General features: G+C 34.5%; 1 protein-coding gene across 1 annotated transcript in view; it reads right to left on the reverse strand.

The window, feature by feature from the left end:
• Nucleotides 1-19,009, reverse strand: part of TRIM66 (tripartite motif containing 66) — a 61,045-nt gene that overhangs the window by 1,840 nt on the left and 40,196 nt on the right. Inside the window, exons 12-19 of the mRNA XM_058159364.1 lie at nucleotides 13,283-13,552; nucleotides 12,432-12,654; nucleotides 9,624-9,684; nucleotides 8,368-8,542; nucleotides 6,245-6,531; nucleotides 5,410-5,545; nucleotides 4,517-4,591; nucleotides 1,891-2,043 (exon numbers count right to left, since the gene is read on the reverse strand). Coding sequence (XP_058015347.1) covers nucleotides 1,891-2,043; nucleotides 4,517-4,591; nucleotides 5,410-5,545; nucleotides 6,245-6,531; nucleotides 8,368-8,542; nucleotides 9,624-9,684; nucleotides 12,432-12,654; nucleotides 13,283-13,552 — 1,380 coding nt within the window. The remainder of the gene's footprint in view (nucleotides 1-1,890; nucleotides 2,044-4,516; nucleotides 4,592-5,409; nucleotides 5,546-6,244; nucleotides 6,532-8,367; nucleotides 8,543-9,623; nucleotides 9,685-12,431; nucleotides 12,655-13,282; nucleotides 13,553-19,009) is intronic.

Genomic DNA, 19,009 nt, shown 5'->3' on the forward strand with positions numbered 1-19,009 from the left:
AGGATATTTATTTTTCAAAACTAAATCACTTTACAGTAACATATAATAATAGCACTTAGACTTATATACTGCTTCACAGTGCTTTACAGCCCTCTCCGTGTCCTTATTTTACCAACCTCAGAAGGATGAAAGACTGAGTCAACCTTGAGCCAGAGAGGATCAAACTCCTGGCAGTCAGCAGAATTAGCCTGCAAATACTGCATTCTAACCACTGTGCCACCACAGCTCATATATAAAGCCAAAAATTAGTTGCAACATAGACTAAGAATAATCAACAGCAATAGCATGTCACAATAAACAATACTATCTATTAATATAATACATATATATAGTGGTACCTCAGTACTCATCATTAATTGGATCCTGGAGGCATGATAATACCAAAACCAATGAGTACTAAGCATTTTTCCCTTAAGGAATAATGTAATGAGTCACAAGGCAGCCAACACCAAGTTCTAGCTTGTGCATGAAATACCAAACAAACAATGAATACCAGGACAAAATTTCTGTGTCAAAATGCATTGAGTACCATATTCGAGGAGTTCCAAAGCAGCTGAGTACCAAGGAACCGTTGTAATATATATTATACCATGTGATGGACCCAGAGTGGATGGTACATAAGTTTTAATAAATTATCTGTTCATAACAATGTTGAGTTAGAGCTGACAGTTCTTTATCTGGTGTTGCCTTTTGTATGCATCAAATTATTTCAAAGAATTTGATGCATACAAATGCATAATGTATCAGCATAGTATATGTGTGAATCCAAGCAATCTGGCCTTTTGCAACTAACAAAGGGGAAAATGTGCACATTTTCTAAGCGCCATCCAAGGTTTTTTAGTATGGCATCCAGTATACTGGTAACCCACTGGGACCACCACAGCCAGTTTATGCACCTTTCAATTTTGATTTTCAGCTCTTGATATCTCTGATGTTCTCTAGTTCTTTTTCTTATATTCTACCATCTCATCACATCAATTAGCCACACTTTTTTTTTCAATCACAGTTAAATGCAGTGGATTATCAGCCAAGACTTCAGACTATCAGTTTATATTCAGAAATCCTACAATATTTAAATCTACTTGTTATCCACTACTTTTTCAACTATATGTTCCTACTTTTTCATACCTGGCGTATGGTGATTTATACAGATGCTCCAATGAATCATTTTAGTGACTGCTTTATCTCATTGACTATAATCAGTGTGTGATCTCACATGAGCTGAGTATATTATTATAATGTGTACATTGAATATAATTTAAAATTATCAGCACATCAAAATGGTGATAAGAAGCGTAGATTCTTGTTAATATAGGAAATGAATGGCACCTATGCACTGAAACAAAATAACCATTCTTCTAGATTCCTTATCTATTGTCAAACTCAATACTTTGAAAATTAATAGCTAAAAGCTATTAATAGTCTCCAGTGCCCTACAGTTGAATGGCAGGTTTTTCAGGTACAATATTTAACCACTAGAATTTTTTAAAAAAACAGACAATGACAAGCAAAGATGACACCAAATTACAATTTGCTGAAGACATGTCAACTATAAAGTCTAAAATAATACAGCAGGTACCAATTTACTCATTTTTTGTACCTTGATTTTTTTTCTTTCAAACCAGATAGGCACAGAATGAAAGGATGAAGTACTCCTTTCTCCTTTACTTCCCTTAAAATTAATTTGAATTACACTTTTCAAAATTAAAATATTCAAACCAGAACTAGTAACAGTATTTTTTCTATATGCATCTTTTGTCCTTTTACCTCTAGCCAACTTCATTCTAGCACTCTCATTTAAAAACTCAAATAAAAATATCCATTGCAAAAGAAAAGCCATGTCCTTTTTGTGTATAAATGTGTGCTGAGTTCTGGAATACTAGAACTTACATAGTTGAACGTTGCACAGTTCCAAAACATAAGGCGCACATCAGCCACCAGCTCTTCTGAAGTGGTATAATGCAGTTGGTCTTCTTTCTGAAGTTTTTTCCGAATGATGGACAAATCCATGGGCTTCTTGATAATCTGATAATAATGGCGAGCCTGTACAGAATCCCATTAGCAGAATATTTGATAAATCCCATGATGCTAAATCATTCACAAAATAAATATTTTCTTAATATTTGTAATTAGTAATTCTAACAAAACCTCCAAGTTTCTCTGGTACCTATAGAAGCCCATTTTTTAAGCATATTTTAGAATGAAGTTCCACTGGTTGATGTGGGGCTCAAGATGGTGTCATGTTTTGAAACTAATTTTTATTGGGGGGGAAAAAGAGCAAAATTACTAAATACATGACTACAGAGCAGTGGTGGGTTGCTCCCGGTTCTCTCTAGTTCTTGTGAACCAGTAATAAAAGCAGCAGGAGGCTCCACCCACTTGCCCTGACGTCATATATGGTGATCTGTGCATGCGCAAAAGCGTTCACACTCCTGTTGCCAACTGGTAGCAAAGGTAAGTAGAATCCACCCCCTGCTACAGAGTCATAATATCAATGAATTTTAATTCAATGTTTAGTCAAAGGTAATAAAATTCAATTTACCTTTGTCATGACCCTACTCCCTACTTTTAAGAAGAGTGGCCACACTCAAAGCAACTGCAACTATTGACCCAAAATGTCTAATTTATTTATTTATTTATTCATTCATTCATTCATTTATTTTGTCACAACAGTATACATAAGCATTGACATGTAACAACTATATAATATATAAGCATATATATGAGCATAAGTATGTAATAACTATATTAATTGGATTAATTGGATATAATGAAAGGGACTAATAGGACAGGAACGGTAGGCACGTTTGTGCTCTTATGCATGCCCCTTACAGACCTCTTAGGAATGGGGTGAGGTCAATGGTAGACAGTTTTTGGTTAAAGCTTTTGGGATTTTGAGAAGAGACCACAGAGTCAGGTAGTGAGGTAGTGAGTTCCAAGTGTTACAGAAGTCATATTTTCTGCAATCAAGATTGAAGCGGTTTACATTAAGTTTAAATCTATTGTTTGCTCTTGTTGCGATTGAAGCTGAAGTAGTCTTCAACAGGAAGGACATTGCAATAGATGATTCTATGAGTTTAACATAGTCATCCAGGTCATGGTTGCCCCAAAGATGCTTTTTTCAAGAGGCAACTGGCCTTCAGTTCTGACTGAAGAAGCTTCTTGGATGGAAAGTGAAATGTCTTCAAGGGAAAAAAAGACTTTAAGGCCAATTGCCTCTTGAAAAAGACACCTTTGGAACATTGACCCAAAAGAACTAGCATGCTTATGCTTTTGACAATACTAACCATGTCAAGTTTTAGCTATATATGTTTTTTTTTAAATGAGATTTTTAAATGAGATGAGATTTAAATGGGATGAGAAAGAATAGCAACCTTAAAACTCTTCAGCAAAGCACCAATAGATAAATCATGCTGAACCAATCAATGTAATGAATATCTTATACCAACTAAGAGAAAAAACTTTAAAAAGCCATGACCACTTGCTTTTTCTGGGATGGCAGATTGGTTGGAATGGCTTATTGACAAGATTAGCCTTTTCAGTCAATGATGGATTATGTACTGCTTGTGGAATAATTACAAAAAAGTGATTATTTATTATTATTTAATAGAAAAGTGAAGAAACTAAATTATACCCAATGCTCTCACATACCAACACTTTCTCCTTTCAAAAGATGCCCTTAAATAAATTTTAACAAACAATAAAGCAATTATTCCTCGAGTAGGTAGAATTTATAGAAGTCATCAAATTTAATGGCCAACTACAGGTAGTCCTCAATTTACAACAGTTCATTTAGTGACCGCTCGAAGTTACAATGGCACTGAAAAAAGTGACTTATGACCATTTTTCAGATTTATGACTGTTGCAGCATCCCCAGGGTCATGTGATGTACATTTGGATGCTTGACAACTGACTCCCATTTATGATGGTCGCAGTATCCCTGGGTCACGTGATCACCTTTTGCAACTTTCTTGACAAGCAAAGTCAATGGGGAAACTAGATTCACTTAACAACCGGGTTACTGATTTAACAACTGCAGTGATTCACTTAACAAATGTGGCAAGAAAAAGCCGTAAAATGGGGCAAAGCTCACTTAACAAATGTCTCACTTAGCAGCATAACTTTTGGGCTCAATTGTTGTCATGTTGAGGACTACCTGTACTGTACTCATATCAAAGAGCACATTGTACCACCTTCCTCCAGCTTTGTACATGCAGTACTGTATATGGAAAGAAAGCTGGAACAGTGTTTGAAAGTCCATTGAATCTCCAAACTGCCTTCACATTTTTTTCTGTTTACAAATCTATCAACTGACTCAATTACAAGATTAGATCTATTTCTAATGTAACTGGCAATTTTGTTGAAATAGTTCTGCTCATTTAATTGATAAAAGCATTTTCATTGTAGAAGGCAAAGACAAAAAAGACTGTACACACTGAAAGGGGAGGGAAGTAAAGATTGATTGATAAGGTCATACTGCCCAGAGAAGTTACGGTACTTCATTCTGTGTACTTACCAGGGGACTGACCGGTTCATGGAATGGAAGACTCAAGCTATTGCAGAACAATGAAAGCACCAGTTTTTCACACTTCTATAAAATACAAAACTTATGTATATTAAATGGCTACATGAACATCTATGTTCTATATAAATATTTATACTGGCTTCAATCAAGTGTTTTTATACAGACATTTGTATTTCTTAATATTTCTAGTTTTTCGTAGTATAATTCCAAAACAGGTTGATCTATGTGCAGCTCAAAACAAATTCTTGGCTAGCTTCTACTGTTTCACTTCTATTGTTTTAGTATAATATCTATAGTACAATTCAGCACAATGTGGAAATACAATTAGTTTACTGTAACATTCTCTGAATGGAGTAGCCCTGATCCTATTTTTGGATAGGCATGGCATGAAGACCTAGTTGTTTCTCCAGACATTCAGGCCAGGAGGGTAAGACCAGCTCTGCAGGTGTTGATTTGTGTTTTTGTGATTGGGGTCATTGTTTTAATTTTGGACATTGTGGATTATATGTTCGGGTTTGTGTTTTAATCTTTGTACACCACCCTGAATCACTATTATGAAATGGTCAGCCATACATATCATTTAAATAAATACATTCCAAGTTAAAAATTAGTACAATGTAAAAAATATCCTGTACATATTTTTTTAATTCCCTTTCATTTCATAAAAGAGAGGAAAGCCAAAATAATTCAAAAACTGCTTAATTCATCTAGATAAAATTCAGTCCAGGTTGTACTGTAACTCAAATCTTAGAACTCAACTCTGCCCAATTCCTAAAGAAGCTCTTTCAATGCTGTTTTCTGGGACATGCAAACTTAATGGAAAGGGAAAATACATTATTGGCAAAGAAGATAGATTTGTCATTAATATTGTTACCTAAACCTACCTTTTGGTCATATTCACCAAGGCTATAAACTGGTCTTGCTTGCATGAGTGTATTGTAGTCAAATCGTGTGTTTTCACAATCATAGACTACCTCTGGTGTTTCCACATTGCGACAAAGTGTACACACCCATTCACCCCTGCAACACAAAAAAAAAACAACCATTATACAGCATTGGGCTACTATACAGTTTAATTAAAATTCAATGGTAGACAATGACTTAGCCAACATTCCATCAGACTAAAAAATTCTTGATTTTTTAAAAATCTGAAATGCTAAATTAGGGAAGAATTTTCTTTTACTCATTACTCCTGGCAAAAAAATCCCATTGCAACAAATTGCAGAAATCTATATAGATTATACATTCTTTAAGTTATTATAACAAGTTTAATAACATAAGACAGGGCAGAGACATAAACAGGATTCACAAACATCAGGAGCAAAGAAAAAAATTTCAATATTCTTTCAAACATACTTCATTGTTTGTAGAAAGTTAGATTGTAATAACCTGAAAAAATACCCAAACAATTCTTTTTGATGTTTGTCCAACTAGTTATCCTCAATGTTTGCCTTGTTTCTTCTCAAAAACAAAAATTCCATTGGAAACATTTATACTGTGTTAAATTTCTATATAATCCAAACTTAACTATGAATAAGTTCTTATTTATTCAAGATTTCAAAACAAGAAAACAAAATTAGTAGGAAAGAAGCACTAAAAGTAACACATCAGTTCAAGGACAGATGTTTAATAATTGGGTATATATGTTCTAAAGCAGCTCACTTGCAAAGATCTAGCCCTAAAGGAGAGAACAGATATTCCTAATTCTGTTATACTCACACAGGAAAACTAAGTAATGCAGGAACATGGCATGAGAGATGAAACACCTTTGGGCAGTAATCACAACACAAAAGTTCTCCTCCATTCAGGCAAACAGCACAAAAGTCTTCATTCTCAATAGTGTGATCTTCCTGAGGAAGCCCAGATTTCTTCATATTGTTACTGAGCCTGTGATCTCCTGAAGGAAGTAACACCTGTTCAGTCAGCTGGCTTGTGAGGATCCTGCTTTTCGCCAGGTTTTCTCCAAGTTTAGGATTTAGACTTTCAGATGAATGTCCTTGATTGACCTGGGATGAAAAGGGAAAACGTTTTCACAAAAAGTGCTTGATATAATGTAGAAGCTTACATACAGTACATTTTTTGTAGAGAATGAAATATATTAGAGTCTTCTGAAGACTGGGTATTGGGGAGGTCTCCTGAGGTTTCAATTTACATAATCTCCAGTTAACACTTATTATATAATTCATTAATTTTGTCCAGAGTTTTAAATGACCTAGCTAACATAGCCACCAGCTAATTATAAATCTAAAATTTAGCATCTGAATGGAAGTATACCTTATAAGTTAGATATATAAACCCTTCCTTGTAGCGAAACTGGCCTTTTAATGAAAAAAGACTCCTTCCATTTAAAGAGGGAAGAGGGGTTCAAAGAAGACATCCTAACACATGGGTGTCAAACTCGCTGTGTCACATTGCTGTCACGTGATGTTTCGCGATGTTTTTCCCCATTCACGGAACTGGGATGGGCGTGGCCTGTGCATGATGCATCCGGCCCTCGGGCTGCCAGTTTGTCACCTGTGCCCTAACAGAAGAAAAGGGTCATGGGGGAGTGAGGGGGAAGAAGAGCATTGTTTGCCAATTTGTTCTTTTTCTCTGCAACCTTCAACACTGCTTCACATACTGATCTGAAGAAGCCTCCGTCTGGGCAAGGGGACAATAATGGGTCCTGAAGGGTGAATAGAAGTGAACTTCTGAATGAAGTTTCAAAGTGCACTCTGCTCAATGAAAGTTGCAACCCACTGATGATACTGTATTTTCATTAATTATGATTCTTTGAGCTTTGAGCTTTGTTTTATGGTAAGATCACTCCTGCTGGCTTCTCCATTAACTCTGCTTGTTGGAAGCCAGCAAAGGTGCCAATCACGTGACCATGAAACATTGTAATGTCTTAATTGTGAGCCAGTTGCCTACTGCTTGAATTATATTGCAATAGCCACAACTATGAGGACCCTATAAATCCCCCTTGTATAGCATTGTCATAATTTTGAATGGTTGCTGACTGAGTGGAATTAAATAAGAACTATCTGCATTACTTTTGAAATGTAAGCATGACAAATTGAGATGAACATATAATTATTCTTCACTTCCCAGCATTGCTGCAAGTAAAACTATTGCTTTATATAATCTTCAAGACTAGTATTATTTAATGAATATTAAATTAATTTCTTCAATGGCATAGCAGGAAAAGCCCTCTTAAAGAATATAACATGATGAGGATACAATAAGAGTAAAATCAATAATGTTTGAGTTCTACAAGATTTCAATCACTAGCCGCTTAATAATAATAACAATATTATCAAAAGCATTGCATGTCCCATGCTCTAGCACAGTGTATATGCAGAAAAGGAACAGTTGTATATTTCACTTCCACAAGGCAACCCTTAACGCAAATTCAACTATGATTTTCAACATTTGGTACACAATGTTTGAAAACTCATTATTTTCTTATGTAGTATGCTACAGTATACTGCTTCCATTTGTCAGCACCTATCCTTCCAAAAACATCACAACTTCCAATGAAAGAATACTTCCAAGTCAAGATCTATATGTAGCATTTATTTCTGAATATTTCTCCCCTGTTAGGATATTCATTTTAATATTTGGGTATGGGTATTTACCTCAGAAAAATGGCTTGCTAGAAAAAGTACCTTCATGCCCAAATTTAATGTTATTTCTTAATCAGTAAAAATTTGGAGGATATGATTATGAATCCTAGCTGTCCTTACAAGTACTGTATATCACCATGATCAAATTCATTGATCATAGTCCTCAATGAATGCTACTAAATGCATTTGAATAAAATGAAAAAAAAAACCAAGTTAAGGCAGATAAATTGAATTTACCTTAATAGCCATGCTTGAAGACTGAGTACCACATTCAATAATCAACAGAAATGTCCCATCATGTGTACTTTTCTGTGGCTGCAATTTAAAAATTGGAAGCTCTCCAGATTCTGATGTGCATATCTTCAATCGTTCCAATCGCACATAAGGAATTTTTACTTCTTTGGCACAAATTCTAAAAAGTGTTAAATAGTGAATCAACTATCAGTGCTATTCCTCTATCTTATGTTTACCACTGTAACACAATTTAACTTTATCTGACTCTGTGGTCTCTTCCCATAATCCCAAAAGTTTAATCAAAAACTTTCTACTATTGACCTCACCCCATTCCTAAGAGGACCATAAGGGGCGTGCATAAGAGCACAAACGTTCCTATCCTATTGTTTTTTCTTTTTTATTCTTATATATATATATGCTTATACCTCCTAATATTTCCTCATATATGTTTATATACTATATAATCTTTTTGTGTGATGCTTATATATATTGTTGTGACAAAATAAATAAATAAATAAATAAATAAATAAATTTGGCAAATTAAGTCAAAATGTTATATTTTGTTAATATTTAAATCAGTACTAATGTTTTAACAATTTTATTTTTAAAAAATAAAATATTTTAACATTGTTTTAATTAATTTATCTTATATTTCCATACTATCATTTCTACTTTAAAATCAATAGATTCCCGTACACAATAGTAAGCTGTTTGTACATTTCCACACTCAAATAATCTTTAGACTGACTCCATATATTAGTAATTTTGGAATGATGTCTAGGCCTTTTAGGAAAAAGGCAATATAGATATATTAGATATTATGATTTCTTATAATGCATATAAAGGAAATACCTGATTTTAAAAGACATATACAATTGTTTCAAAATTAGATAAACTAAACTGAAAAATGGATTTGTGTAATCATAGTATCATGTTATAATTTCTGCAGGATATATAATTCCTTTGATGTAGTGAGTCATTTATGCCACCCCTGTCTTATTAGGTATGGTACTAAACATAATAGCTAGATATAATAGATGTGTATTCACATCTGCACTTTTACAGAAAATTTACAGTTTTCCATTTACTGTATAATTTGGATTAATTTATGTTTTATACATTTTTCTCTTCTAGAATTGCTTCATTCTACCTCAATTATTTCAACAATCCATTAATTCCAATTTACATACTTTCTAAATGAAAAAAAATCATTTCTTGAAATGAGCCTTAAAGTTGTAAGATCTATTAATTCTGATTACCTGTTGTTCTGACTACTTTTAATTTCCTTTTCAAAATGTTCTTCTTCACAGTTAGGACAATCTACAAGAAATAAAATGAGTAAAATAACACAAAGCTACCTTAAAGGGGAGAAGGGTTTTTTTTTAGCATCCAAAATACAGACCTACAGTAAATTTCTCACAGAAGTACAGGTAGTTTTCAACTTCAATTCGTTTAATGATGGTTTGAAGCTACGATGATACTGAAAAAAAATGACATACAACACATCCTTGAAGTTACGACTGTCGCACCCCCCCCAGAGTTACAATTCAGACACTTGGCAACCAGCTCACATTTATGACAGTTGCAGTACCTTGATTGCAATTTGTGATTTTTCCAGCCAACTTATAACAAGCATAGTGTGTGTGTGTGTGTGAGAGAGAGAGAGAGATTTGTTTAATAACTATGTGATTTGCTTAATGATCATATGGTTTGCTTAATGGCTGTAATAAAAATGTTTGTAATCCGGTCTGGTCACATGATTGCATCACGTAGTAACCAAAATTCTAGTCCTGATTTTCATAAATTTCGGATTATCTGTTCTGTAATTTCAATCAAAATTACTAAGACTTGTTCTAATGGAATCCATTGGAACATGAACAGGTGTATTCCACAGAATTTCTTACTGTTGTCTCAAAATATTTCTTAGTTCAAAAGACATGGACAAGGAATTTACTGAACTGCATAGAGAAAGTTGAATGCAGGGCAAAGATAGCTACATTGTGACGACGATATGCAGATAACATGAATATCAGAAGTTTTAATTCTGGTTTTTTTTAAAAATATGTTGCATTTACTGGACTTAGATTGATATGCATATCCTTAATTCTTTTCTTCCATAGCCCATTAACAGAGAAATCATGTAAGAAGAGAGAATTTGTGGCAGAACAACTCCTAATGCTTGTTGAATTGATGCTCCAAAAACCATAAAGCAGGAGGCAGAGTTTTTGCCTTAAACTTTATTCATTGTTTGCTTTTGACATTTACAACAGCTCCAGGGATGACATAGTTTTCTCCAATTACAGGAAGATACTGAGAAATAAGGGCCTTTGTATCCAGCAGATACAGACTCTGCTCTAATCTGTCACTCGTGTGATCCTTTTAGTCCCTCACACAGCTATATTGATGGAGCTCATCCCTGGAAGTCAAAGGGAATTTGAAGTTTTCTTTCCTGTCAGCATGCAAATTTCTTTATTCATTCATAGGAAAACTTAGAATATCTATGATTCTTGAAACTTCTTAGGGGTTACAGGATTGTATCCTAACACATGGGACAGGAAGGGCTGGAAGAAAATATTCTTGGACTCTTATTAATATAGAGATAGTTGTGTTTTTCTTTATACTTATGAATTTTCTTTTGTGTTTTCCTGGGGAAGGGGGCATTGCTAATCTTAATTATAATACTGACCATCATTAAGTGTCAATATGTTGACCTCAGAGAATAAATGCTTTTTACAAAAATCTTTATTAATAAAGCAACATTACAAAAATTAGAGATACATTTAACATATAACATATCTAAAAATAGGCTGATCTATTCACAAAGTTTCCCTATTTCGGACCTGACACAAGTCTAAAATCTTATCAACTCTCAATTATGAATCTTAAATTCATAAAGTTATTATCTGAGAGCACAAGTCCTCCACTTGCAACAACGTTAGTGGCTGGAGGAAGCTAGGAGCTTGGTGGTTTTCCAACGGCCTTTGCTGTCAGCAAGGAGCACTGCTGGGGTAGGATCCAACCACGGTGAAGACCTTTACTGCATTCAAGCAGGCGGAAATCTGCTGGTAGTTCTCCTTCCGGCAGTAGTCAGCAGGAAGCCACAAAATGGGTGTTCTGGGGTGGGGGCATGGAAGAGTCAGTTTTAGGTCTACTGGATCCAAAGCTATCCTATTCCCTCAAATGGACCTAATTAGTCCTGTCAGCTATACCAACCCTGGAGTTGCCATAAATAATAGCCCCTCCTAAATGGGAAAGGAGAATATTATAATTTCAAAGATCCACTGGGGGAAAAGAGCTAAAGAAAAAAAAATTGTTCTGTCTGAGACAAGCCAGCAGAGCTTGAGATATAGCAGAATTCAGTAGCAGTTTCATTCCGAAAGAATTGTGATACAGAATTGCCATCAATGGTATCCTCCTATAGAAAATACATATACCCTAATTGGGATGTTACTAGAACTTGAATGATAATTGGCAGATCTGTTGAAAACGACTATTCATCCTACAAAATTACATCACTTTTACATTCTGTAAACTGGCCTCGAAGTACCAGTTAATCACAATGAATAAAATATGCAAAGGAGGATGCTCAAGTGATGGTGATGGTATCTGGATGGTTCCAAAATGTCATTCTTGAATAGCCAAACTCCCTGCTACTGTTTCTAGCTTAAGGCATAATAAACTTTTCTCTGCTACTTCTCTTCTGAGCAGCAGTATAACATTATCGATAACATTTAAAATTATACTGTATCATTTTTATTTATTATGTTATCAGGCTCATTCAAATTAACAGATCTCTAATATAATAGATCTCTAATATTAAATCAAGCCTAGACAAATATTTTATTTTTATATATCCCATTATTAGCCAGGAAGTTGTTCCATGTTTACTAAAGGCCAATATAGTCGACACTAATAGAAAACATGGGACAATTACAGAAATCATAATTTAATTTATGGTTTCTCATTACAAAACATTTGTATTTTCAGCAGCAATCCCTTGAAATAATTATGCTATACAACATATGATTTTAAACATCCATGAAATATAAAGAAAAAAAGTCTGGTACCTTCAGTGTGTCCTGGTTTGGGATTAACAGATTGCATGAAGGTTGTGTTGCTGATAAGTAAGGGAGAGGAGGTACATGGCTGAGTTTTCTTCACTGAGAGATTAATAGGCTCTTCCAGAATATTTTGCAAAGGAAGAGCCATTTCATTTATGTCTTTTGATTGCGCAGTGACAATATTGCTCCCAAGAGGATAACTCACATGGCTAAACTCTTCATTTTCCAGCTGATAATTGAACAGAAAAAAAAGTGAAACTTGCAAAATATTTTATACATCAACAAAATAATCAATAGAAAAATGATTATTACTCCTGCTTCATTCTGAGGGGCACACAAAGTATGAGGTCAAATAATTTAAGATCTTTGAACCACAGATCTACAAAAAAAATTCACAAATTTCTCAACATCCTATCAGTATCAGGCTACTTCTATGTGGCAATGGCAAATTATTTATATAACGCTGCCAATAAAATTCCTTGGAACTGTTCATGAAAATCCAAAGTCTAATCTTTCTTGAATGAGACTTTTAACTTTTTGCCATAAGAACAGAAAAGTCACGCAAGGATTATAGGGTGGTCTCTAAGTCAAGAAATAAGAAACTGTTGGCAGGAATTCGATCTGCATAGGAGCTTTTGAAATTAACTGGATTTATACAAAAGGCACATCATTACTAAAGTTCCAGATAACTTAAATGAGACCTGCATAAAAATACTTGCACAATTTTTCAGGCTCCAATAATCTCAGCAGAGATCTTTCCAGCTGTGTGGTGGTTTATGAAATAAACTAGAATGACCATTCTTGTGATTTCCCCCCACCCACACCAAAGGATTATCTGATGGATCAACTGTTCTTACCTTGCAAACTGGGTTTACCAAAGGCATGCCACCAATTGCTAAGTGTTCGATATTTTCAGAACTCAGGGTCCTCGTTCTATCCAAGGACAGATTATAAGTAGATACAGATCCAGGAAGCGCTTCAGAGACATGCGGTACATTCTGGGACAGGCTAGATGTTGCACTGCAGATTTCTTTTGCCTGTGAATCAGCTTGTCTGGGTGCCCTTGATGAAGATAAATCAACTTCTAAAATGTTTGGAAAACCCACTATGTTCATTGAAGCTGACCGCTGGGGTGGCGGGGGAGAAAAAAGACCATAGGAAGCTCAGTATTCATTGCAACATTATTTCACTAGGAAGGTTTTTGTAGCTTGATTGCAATATTATAATGTTTAATTGTTTTTATCTTGTTGAACACCATTCTGAATGCTTATCATAACAATGGTCTATTTAAAATGTTTGAATCCACTAAAAGGTTCCTCAAATATCAGTCAACATATGTATTTTTCTTTAAAATTCATTCATTCATTCATTCATGGACAATGTCCTGCCAGAAAAGATCTTTTGTCATCTCATTTAAAAGTAGAAAATGGTTCTTTTTGAAATTATACACACTTAAAACCCTCAGATATAAAATTTAAAAGCAAAATAAATGGCTTTTCACAATAATTATATTAATAAGGTTGCAAGTATGTAATCTTCAAGCAATTTTTTTACAAAACTATGATTCTTCATTAAATTGTCTTTTGATTTATTTTATATAGAAGGAAAAGAAGAGGTTTTTTTCCCTGTTGTTATATAAAAATGTTATTCTTCCTATATTAAAGGGACAATCTTTAATATAAAACTATTTATTTGTTTTAAAATATTTGTTTTCTATTTCTTATTTTTAAAAAATCTCAAAGTCACTAACAATAAAATTGCAATGTATCTTAAACATCTGATTTAATTATATATGTTTGATTTTAGTAAAGAAGCTTTTTCTCTCAGTAAAAATATTCTATAAAATTCACTATTTTCAAAGATCGGTCAGATGGAAGACATTTTTTCTTTAAGTTCCTTGTTTTCTTTTCTCTTCTCTTTTCTTTTCTTAAGTTCCCTATTTTATTCCTTGTTTTTTTCCTACTCTGCCACTGATGTCTATGGGAAGATGATAATGGGCCCAATCCTAGGATACTTTGAGACAATGAAACTAATTCCTGGGAAAATTAAAGTGCTATATACATAAAAAGATGGTTTGTGAGTATTATGCGCCTCTCAAAGTAGCAATTGAATTATGTAACAAATGAACTGCAGCTATGGACACTGCATGCTGGACATTCAACCCAAACATATAAACACCATGAATTTCTGAGATGACATCCCAAAATAATTATTCATTAAGCAGCCAACTGGTGTGCTAATGCAACATTTGTTGTTGTTGTTAGTTGCGAAGTCGTGTCCGACCCATCGCGACCCCATGGACAACATTCCTCCAGGCCTTCCTGTCCTCTACCATCCTCTGGAGTCCATTTAAACTCATGCCTACTGCTTCAGTGACTCCATCCAGCCACCTCATTCTCTGTCGTCCCCTTTCTTCTTTTGCCCTCAATCTTTCCCAGCATTAGGATCTTCTCCAGTGAGTCCTTCTTTCTCATTAGGTGGCCAAAGTATTTCAGTTTCATCTTCAGGATCTGGCCTTCTAAAGAGCAGTCAGGGTTGATCTCCTCTAGAACTGACTTGTTTGTTCGCCTTGCAGTCCAAGGGACTCGCGGGAGTCTTCTCCAGCACCAGAGTTCAAAGGCCTCAATTCTTTGGCGCTCAACCTTTCTTATGGTCCAACCTTCACAACCATACATTGCAACTGGGAAAACCATAGCTTTGACTATATGCACTTTGGTTGGCAGGATGATGTCTCTGCTTTTTAGTACGCTGTCTAGATTTGCCATAGCTTTCCTCCCCGGGAGCAAGCGTCTTTTAATTTCTTGGCTGCAGTCCCCATCTGCGGTAATCTTGGAGCCCAGGAAAATAAAATCTGTCACTACCTCCATTTCTTCACCATCTATCTGCCATATATAATGCAACATTATTCTGAGAATAATAATAATAATGATGATGATGATGATGATGCAACATTATTCTGAATCAAATATAATAAGCAAATTAATAAGTAAAACCTCATTTTAGATTTTTCTTAATTCTTCATTTATTTACACTCTTAAATCAGCAGGTTTTTTGCACCTAATCAGAATGCTTTTTCTTACAGAACTGCATGAAAACTGCTTCGTTACAAAAAGAGTTCTCCTTTTATTCTTCATGCTTTTACAGAAGTATGTACAAAAAAATTACAAAAAGAAGTTTCTTTTCTCTGGCATACTGAAAACTTTTAGATTAATTCCCAGAACAAAAACTCACTGTCCTTGGTCTTGTAAAATTTGGATTTGTTAGATACAATAATGACTATTCTTAATATTCTGTGTGAGAATTATTTTCTTAACATCTTAATAAATAATTTTAAATCTAATAAGCATCTACATACTTTGAGAATTATTCTCTCTACTTGTTCATATTATTGTGAGATTTTTCCCACAAATTTTTGTATTAATTTTCCATCAGAGAACTCTTACAAAATGTGGAACACTACATATATGATAGAGTTATAGTATTTTGGTCCAGCTATTGGTTTGTGGAACTTTCATACACTGTGGGTTCTGAAAAAAAAATTCTTCCCAACTGTAGATTCCATATTTGTGGAATCAAGATATTAGAGCTTGCAAGTGCTAGAGTCAGGATTTGAAGTGGCTCCAAATATCCCAAAATTTTGAGATACTCATGTGACTGAACCATTCTCTGACTACTATATGTATTATTGGGTGAACGTGTTAACCACTCGTCCTTGATTGGTTCCAGCTAAAATTGTCATGTCTTCCCTGCCAAACCCTGTCCTGCTTTCTGCTTTGGATGACTTCTAAGTCACTACAAAATGGCACTGTTCTAATTTGAGAATATGTCATTCACAAGCAAAATTATTGGTTTCTTTCCTCTGACTTGCTACCCCTTCCAGCATACCGCCAGCCAGTGGGAAAAAAACATCAATGTGGCATCTCTAACTTTAGGCATCTCTCATGGTCCATTTTCCTTAGCTTGGGTTGATGGACCCTCCTCCCACACCCCACCTGGGCATTTCCCAAGTTTAAATAATAAAGATAAGGGAAGGCACCAGGGTGGAAATTGCTCAAAAAAGACAGAAAACTGGTTGCATAACTAGAATATAAGAACTAAAACTGATTTGCTGATGCCTTTCTTCCTTTAAGGAGAGAGAAGAAGGTACAGAACAAGGCAAATACAAGGAAACTAGCAAGGAAATAAACCCCCACTTCTTCCCCAAATAAAATAATGAAGATGAATGATACTTTGTCTTGTTAAAACACTAGAGAAAAATTGATGTCGAAAGTAAAGAGGGGAGTAGTTACAGATCTAGAACTAATTTTGGGACAGAAAGTGCTAATAAGGCAAAGGCTGAGGGAGAAATGGTCGAAATGAATGCTGGCTAGTGACCAGATAAGATTGCCTGTGTACATTCCAAAAATATGACTGTTCACATTCATCCAAGATATCAAGATGATAAACTGCAAAGGTTTTTTTGCACACTGGGGCTGTCCTTAGAGGGTGTTGAAAAGTGAGGAAATATTTCTTTGTTAGTGGTACAGCTAATTATGCCTTCAGCTAGTCTCATCCATTAATGAGATCAGGGCAACATCTTGGAGACAAGTAAGGACAGTGTCACTGTTAAGGCATTGTGACTACGTGCAAATATGAATAGGAGATTGGGAAAGACACTTGGTACTTAGACCTCAAATTACCAATAACATTAAAGAATTTAAATTCTATTAGTAGCATAGTCACATGGAAAACATAACTCCTTAAGTCAATCTAAAACATTAATCTTGCTAAAAGAAAGAAGGAAAAATAGCGGGGAAATAGGAAATGAAGCTATCAAATTGCCTATTCTCTCTGGAATAAAAGTTAATTTTGTGATATCAATAATGAAGAAACTAGGCACTGCCCAATAAAATGTATATATGGAATGTTGTACATGTATGTGCCTACTTATCTAAAATCTGATGCATTTTCATGATGATTCACAAAGCTACTGTCAAGGATGCAATAAAAACGTATTGGGAGTAAGGCTCATTAAGTTCAATTAATTATCTCCTTAAAATGATCATTCCTTTTTCCATTAGTGGAGGAAAGGGAGAGGAATCTTCCCCCTGTGGTTTTTACTGCCCTAAATTATGATACTTCTATTCTATTTTTATGTTGTCTAAAAGGATTTAATATCTCACCCTTCAACATCACAAACGTTCGTATCATATGCTTTCGTGCTGCAACTTGTGCTATAAATTCATTTGACTTTTTGATATAGAATAGAATAGAATAGAATTTTATTGGCCAAGTGTGATTGGACACACAAGGAATTTGTCTTGGTGCATATGCTCTCAGTGTACATAAAAGAAAAGATACGTTCATCAAGGTACAACATTTACAACACAATTGATATATGGTATATTGCAAACACATCTGTTTACATCCTCACATATATTTTGCAGTTTGCTTACTTTTCTCAATCCTTATGTTTTCACTTCTTACTCATTCTCATTTGTTTCCACTCATGTAATGAAAGAACTATCTCACTTCTATATTTCTCCTTACACTAACATATAAATTGCAGGAGCATCTGAAACGATGCTCCTTATCTAAAATAAAAATGATTAATTATGACCTTAATGAAAAAAGTGTTTATTTTCCTACAATTGCTTTCATGTTTACTGTGTGGATTTCAACTTTAATATTGTAGGTACCAGTGTTTTTCACTGTCTTTATTCCATACATTTAATGTCACCCTTATATGGAAAAATTAGGATATGATACTGTTAATGCCATGAAAGTGGAGAAAATATTAACTTTCTTGTTTTTACATTATCAGGAAGCTATCAAGTGATGATGCAGGGATAATGCCTATTTAAAAGATAGAAGTCTTATTTACAACAGTAAAAAGGGAGAATAGAATGAAAAATGTGTGCAAAACAAACTACAGAATAAACTGGATAAAGAAATGAAAACTGTTAATAAAAAACAGGTTTGGGATTTGCTAACATGGCATCGAATCTTTGCAATTGCAGAGAAATTACTGAGACTAAATGGCTATAAAAAGTAATAAAAGATGCAGCTAAGTGGAACAATCCATTGGCAACTCCTTTATGCTGTAAACTTAAACAAACGCAGTAATGCAAATCAAGTTAGCTCAAGTTTAAGTCAGAGTGACCAGAAGCCTACACCTGAATTTAAATAAACTGCTCCTGATCAAAAGACTCCTGTTTGCACATGAGGGAATATAAAATCAGTTCTGTATTCTGTAAAAATTCATCCTGAGCAAATTGAGTTGGCTTAACATCACAGAAACAGTCAGCAAAACAAATAGTAGTGTATATTATTTATATTCCTTTCAGGTCAAATAAAAATAACATGAAAAATTTGTATAATATTATATATTGTTTATATATTATTTAATTACAATAAAAATAAATGATTTGGCAATTGTTCGCCCCCTAAAAGAAAAATGGGGGGGGGGGAGATGATGAGTTGGTCTTCTCTAATGCTCCAAATAGGAGGCTTAGAGACCAAAGGATCTGATCCTTGCCCATTTCAACTGATCTAACTACCTCCATGACATTTGTGATGCACTGGCATCAGGCCACCATTTCTAA

Source organism: Ahaetulla prasina, chromosome 1 (assembly GCF_028640845.1).
Source record: "Ahaetulla prasina isolate Xishuangbanna chromosome 1, ASM2864084v1, whole genome shotgun sequence".
Taxonomy (NCBI): Eukaryota; Metazoa; Chordata; class Lepidosauria; order Squamata; family Colubridae; genus Ahaetulla; species Ahaetulla prasina.